At 33.1% G+C, this 6,562-nt stretch overlaps 1 protein-coding gene across 1 annotated transcript; it reads right to left on the minus strand.

The window, feature by feature from the left end:
* Positions 1-1,042: 1,042 nt before the first annotated feature.
* LOC119668388 lies at positions 1,043-2,148 on the minus strand. Its single transcript, XM_038077875.1, has 3 exons — positions 1,977-2,148; positions 1,597-1,798; positions 1,043-1,509 (listed from the first exon to the last, which is right to left on the minus strand). Exons 1-3 carry the CDS (start codon positions 2,132-2,134, stop codon positions 1,198-1,200), a joined length of 672 nt encoding a protein of 223 aa, XP_037933803.1. The 5' UTR covers positions 2,135-2,148; the 3' UTR covers positions 1,043-1,197.
* Between the last annotated feature and the right edge of the window lie 4,414 nt (positions 2,149-6,562).

The following is a 6,562-nucleotide window of genomic DNA, read 5'->3' on the forward strand; positions in this document are numbered from 1 at the left end:
TCGGTTTCCAGGGGTAATTGGTGCAATTGATTGCACTCATATAAAAATTAAAACCCCTAACTTAGCTATGTGTATGTCTGCAGAAAAGGAGGACATTCGCTAAATGTTCAAGTGGTATGATTCAAATTTAATTTATTTACATACTATAATAATAGGCATTAATCTTAGGTATGCGATTATAATCTAAAAATTTTAGATTGTAATGCTCGCTTCGGCGGCACTGCACATGATGCATCCATATGGAGAGCCAGCGCCTTACGAGTGCTTCTTACTCGAAAGTACGAAAATGGGGACCGAAATTTCCGGTTAATAGGTAAAACTTGATTGTACATTAATTTTTTTGAGAAACTAATTCTGTTTTTGTTTTTAGGAGATAGCGGTTATCCCCTCTTACCCTTTTTGATGACACCTGCTCGAGGAAATAATTTGTCGACGGCACATAACAATTATAATGTGCAACATCGAAAGGCGAGAAATTGCATTGAGCGTTGTTTCGGATTATTAAAAAGTAGATTTCGTTGCCTTGGCAGCGAAAGAATTTTAATGTATGATCCTGAAACAGCGGGCAAAATTGTTAATTCATGTTTGGTTCTACATAACTTCATTATTACACATAATATAATGAACGAAGTTAATGATGTTGACTGCGCAGAAAACACGGACGAAAAAATAAATGAAGATAATGACTTTGAAGCACAAGAACCCGTCCCTGAAGCGTTTCTAGCAAGAGAAGAAATAATCAATAATTATTTTCAATATTAATTGGGTTTTATTTAATTGACTTTTTATTAAAAGTTTAAATATATATTTACTTATATTGTTATTTTAATATTATTTTATTAATAATAAATTGTTATTATGACCAATACTCAACACTTTTTTATTAATACTCTGGCCTTAGGTCGTTAATTTAACACATAAAAGTTACACTAATAAATTTGTGTTAAATATTTAATTGTATTTCAGTTTTTATAAAAACTTATTTGTATTACAAATATTTGGGTCTACTTCGTAGACCATCTTCAGTGTCCAATGAGGAAGAAAAACCTTAAAAATAAACAATTATTTTATTAATAAAAAAGCGCAAATTTCCACATCACCCCTGAGGTATTGCACATAATGCGTTAACCAAATTATTTTATTTGGCTGGTTCCCCAGTAGGCCTATCCACCATAAGAAGCTTACATTAATTCTATTCTATGTATTAAAATTATTAATTGCATCCGCTAACAGTTTTATAGCATCTGTATGCTCTTTAGTGGCCTGCACGCGTTCGTCCGCAATCTCCTTCTCTTGTTTGAGCTTTCTTTCCTCCAGCTCAAGTCGACGCTCCTCAAGCCTCAACCTTTTCTCCTCTAACTCGACGAACTTTTGGTTGGTCTGTTCTAATGAGGGATTTCGCTTTCGTCGCTTGGCTGGACGAATAGGTCGAATAGGCACACAACCCTCATCGTTACCCCCAACAGATGGACCTGAACCGCTTGGCAGTTCCTTTCCCTCCTCAAGGCACTTAAATTAAACATTTATTAGATTAATAATTAAAAAAAATATAAAAAAAATAAAAGCGATAATAAGGCATTCGCCTCCAATACTTACCTCTAAATCATAACAACCTGAAATGTCACTTTCAAAGTGCATTGCTGGCTCGCAGACATCTTCCATGCCTTGCACCGCTACTGGATGCATTACTGCAATAATCCGTTTATCTAGATCAGTTAAATCCTTAATGCCAACGGACGCATTTCCAGTCAGTCCCATTGCATGTTTATAGTCCTGTAATTTCTTCTTGCTTTTGGATCTAAAATTAAACAATGGAGTTTTTTTATTTACAATTTTTCAATATAGTTTCTACAACTATAAAATTAAAAGCAACGATGTTATTTTACATGTTTTTATGTATAATTCTTTTATATATATATATATATACATATATTATTAACTGTTAATATATTTTATTTTAATTTTTAACTACTTACTTCATGTTGACCCATGCCTTCTTCCAACCATTGGCATCTTTAACTGCTCCACCAACGGCATTTAAAATAGCAGCTAGAGAGCTCCACTGTTCATTAAGACTTCGCGCACCGTGATCTGACACAAATCTGTCATGAGCGAAATCTTTATGCTCTTCCATATGCTGAACCAGCACTTGTTTCTGCTTCTTGCTTATTCGTTTTGACTTTAAGTCCATGAATTCCATCATAAATATCTAAAAATTAAATAATAAATAAAATATATTAAATCTTATATGTATTAATATGTATATAATTATTTATTTTGTTCACTGTTTCACTTGGAATTCATTTATTTTTGGTACAAAAATAAAAATATGAAAAATAAAATACATTTGTTTACATTTGCTGAACACCAAACGCACTCTCACTATATTACTGCCACAAAATTTTTGTAATATTAATTTTCTTTTTCATTTTACTTTAAATGCAAAATTTATTTCTATCACAATTACTTAATTAATAAATAAATATGAATATTATACTAAATACATACAAAATAATTGCTCAATTTGTTTAAAAAATAATATTTTCACTTTAAGCGACAGCAAAAACCTAGTCGCTAAAAACAATCAAATTAGGAGAAATTTTAGTCTTTTTTAACGAAATTTAGCGATTGCCAATTTAGCAGAATACGAAATTTGGCGATTTAGCGATTTATCCGGAAAAATCAGCTGTTTTTGAAAGTTGAGAAAATTAGCGAATAGAAATTAAGCGTAACGAGTTAGCAGAATCGCAAAAATCGCTAAAATGCATTTAAAGAATTTTAGCGATGGAGTTTTAGCGATAGCTATTAGTGGAATCGGCCTGCTGATGTGTTTAGCAAGCAAATTTACAATGGGTACAATTTATGCAACTTCAGAATTTTTAGCATTATTTTTTTGATATAATTGTAATTATAAGTAACCATTAAAATAATAGCTATATTTCTTTAAATTCTTTTGTAACAAATTAAAACAAAAGGACAAATTCTTTTATGTGAAAATAATAACATATAAAAACAAATTTTAAGAATTAAAATTAAATTTTAAATTAAATCTTTAAAAAAACTTACTAATAAAAAAAAATTAACACATATAATAAAAAAAAAATTTAATTAAAAGAAAAACTTAAGATGAAAATTAAGATAAAAAACTATTTAAAACTAAAAACAAAACAATATGACGTATAAAAAAAAACTTGAGCGATGTGACTATTTCAGGCGTTATTATTCAATTTACCTCTATACTGCAATTCACTTCTGAGCTGGATATGCTGAACGTATATACACCTTTCCATATATCCACATATCCTTATACCTCCATATTTATTAGCACAGTTCAATAAAAAACAGTACAGCAGAAACTATCATCCAAAATCTTGTTCAGAAGTCCTTTATGATGCCCTCAAAGTGTAGTATAAATAGTTCTTTTAACAACAAAATTATTATATTATACGACTATTTTACTTCTGTTAATTGGCTACCGTGTGATTGTCTTGAGTTTATTTTACTTTTCTTTTAATTTTGGGCACACAAATTATTTAATTCATCCAATATTTCACAATATTTCATATAGTTGTTTTTTAATTAATGTTGGTTTTCAAACTACAGGTTTTTAACAGTTTTTCAGATAATAAAAAAAATTAAATGATTGGACTTGGGAAAAGGTTATTACTAATATTATTCTCTCCAAGAATTTTACAGGATTATTATTTGCATCAAACTGTTCAAACCAAAGAAAATTTAATTTCTTTATTACTTTTCTCACTGTTCACAAGAAAAACTCTTTTGTTTTTGATTTATATATTATCAATTTTTTCTGATTTCAAAACTCCGATTTTTCGCACACACTTCAACCGTCAAACCAAAAGTCAAAAATAGACCTCCGTTTTCCTTTTCTGTCGACTTATATATCCTAATTTAGTTTCGGTCAAACCTTCCTGTTACTTTCAGAACAAAGAACCAAATCTGGCTGTGTCTTTTTAAACCGCTTTCCAAAATATCTGTTACTACTGTTTCTATTTTTTTTTGTTTTTTGCACATTCCGAATTTTTAAGCGCATGGCTTTGGCAGCATTATTTTTTTTCATAATTCCTAATCTTGACTAAAACTTTTCGCCGCGACTCTTGATCAAAATAAAAAAAAAAAAAAAATTTACAAAAGCTTTTTCTTACATATTTAGCATGTGCGTGCAATGCACAGGTTAATTTTAATTAATATTAAAACAAATAAAAAAAAATGTGTAGACGAATTCGGGTGGTGAAGTACTGTATGGAGGCTACCTGGACAACGTGGGACATACGAGGTAACATCATGTTTTTCATTTTACTACCTATGTTAACATATCACCTTCTACCCACACAGGCCTACATAACAGTCAATATGGCTTTATGGTTATAGCATACGCCCACACAAGAGTAGCATATAGAAACTGATACTAAAAGAACTCAAGCGGTGTCCTTGGGGCTTGTATTGCAATCACTTTGTCTCCCGATTGCCTTACATATGTTTCGAAACTCAACATATTATCTAGGGTGACCCCGAGATATTTAAGTTGGGGGCTAGATTGTATGTTTACGCCACCCACTTTAATTGAGAGCTGTTCAATCATTTTCCTACTGCTGATTAAGAGCACCTTTGTTTTATGCTCAACAAGCTGCAATCCAATGTATTGCAACCACGATTTAGCTGCTGCAATAGTAGCGTTGCAATTCTTAGCCACTTCGTCTAGAGTTTTTATAACAACTACTATTGCAATATCATCTGCATACCCAACTACATTCACTTCATTTCGATTCGAAGCATACCATCGCACATGATATTCCACAGAATTGACCCTGGAAGTGATCCCTGGGGAACCTCTCCCATAATCTTATATGTTTTGGGTCCAGATTCTGTATCATTTAAGAATAATCTGCCTTTAAAATATGATATAATACATAATATTCAAAAGATATTCTGAGACTCTTATTTTCATCAGTGCATTTAAGATGCTACTCTACTTAGCAGAGTTGAAAGCATTTTTGACATCTAAGGTTCCCACCGCGCAAAACATACAATTCTTTCAAGGAACTTACCTGCAGTGTCCAGTAAGCATGAAGGTCTGTAAGATGATGCTAGCTCTGAGTGTTTGCTATTTTTATTTATAAGCATCAATCTTTGCTTTTTCCAACACGATGGAAAAATTCTTCCTATAAGCAGCGTTTGAACACATCCCTGAATATAGAGATCTTCTATATTGTTCCCCGTCTCCGAAACTCATGTTCTCGGCCATGAATTCTATTACCTCTTTGTCGAGACACTTAGTTTTCCAGCCTATTTACTGTGCTTTTTTCAGTGATTTTTTTAAAACAAACTTTTTCAACGATATGAAAAACCAATTGAAATAATGATCGTTGTGGGTGTAGTGGTTTGTTACTTTCCATTGCGAACACCTAACTAATGACGGGATGGCAAAGGTGAAATCTATGTGGGATAGGCCTCTAAAATTGTCGAAGGTTAGGATATGCCCATTGTTCATTTGTGTTGTTAAGTGAGGTGAACGTCTCTTATGGGGCTCTACGTCGGTGCGTCGTAATCGAGTGCCCAAGCATTGAAATTTCCTGCAATGATGGGAGTTTTGTTTCGGACTGTTCCGAATAGCCTATCTAGAACTCTTGAAATCTTTCCTGGGAGATATTTGGGAATATATAGCAGCTACATATATAGATACCTCGGATTCTAACAAGTACTAAACCTTCCTTTTGCATCAATACGCTTAGTTCAAATATTATGTCCTTTCCTAGGCAAATGGCTGCCTTTACTCAAGTATCTTGAACCCATTTAGAGGTTTCTTCTAATTTGTAAAATTCACTAATTACGATTACATCTGACTATAATTCCAAAGTTGTTTGGGATAAGTGGTCTTGGGCAGCCTCACATCGATTTAAGTTCAATTGTAGAAATTTAATCATTTTTTGGACTTAAGCTCCTGTATAGCCTTCTTGTACGATTCGCATTTGGAACTTCTTGAGTAGTGTAGATTACCACCCTTGCAGTTTTTCGGACATTGAATTCATTTTGGTTGAGCCGAGCACATTTTTGCTATATGACATGTGCTTAATCTTTCATAAATGCTTTTGCACTGTCTAGCAGGATATCCAAATTGTAGGCATTTAAAGCACCTCATGGGTGCGATATGTTTTCTAATCCTACAGCTCACTCAGCCCACTCTGACTGAGGCAGCTGTGATCAGTACACTGGCATCCTTAGCAGGAAGGTCAATAATCGCTGATAGTGTGTTGTCCCTTGCGGAACGCCAAAACTTGACGTTGATGCCGCTTACGTTTATTGCTGGAAATTGATCAGCAATCGCCGCGCACACCTCTTCGTTGGACGTTACCTCGTCCAGATTTCTGCACTCTATTAGAGTGTGTTGTGTTAAGTATATTACACTAGCATAGTCCTGAAGTGTATTCTTCATTTCAGTGCAGAAACTTCTTGCTTCCGGTCTCACTCTTGGCGCTTTAAGAAGGTTCAGTTTTGTCGCAGTATTTTCCTTTTTCTTTTGCACTAGCTGCCATTTGTGACA

The sequence above is a fragment of the Teleopsis dalmanni genome, chromosome 1 (genome assembly GCF_002237135.1).
Source record: "Teleopsis dalmanni isolate 2A chromosome 1, ASM223713v2, whole genome shotgun sequence".
Classification (NCBI taxonomy): domain Eukaryota; kingdom Metazoa; phylum Arthropoda; class Insecta; order Diptera; family Diopsidae; genus Teleopsis; species Teleopsis dalmanni.

Bases quoted from the DNA above. Each gene is read 5' to 3' on its own strand.
- LOC119668388 (XM_038077875.1), bottom strand. From the start codon at position 2,134: ATGGAAGAGCATAAAGATTTCGCTCATGACAGATTTGTGTCAGATCAC. The intron at 1,799-1,976 runs GTAAGTAGTTAA...GTTTAATTTTAG, and splicing joins AAGGCATGGGTCAACATGAA to ATCCAAAAGCAAGAAGAAAT. The intron at 1,510-1,596 runs GTAAGTATTGGA...GTTTAATTTAAG, and splicing joins CAGGTTGTTATGATTTAGAG to TGCCTTGAGGAGGGAAAGGA.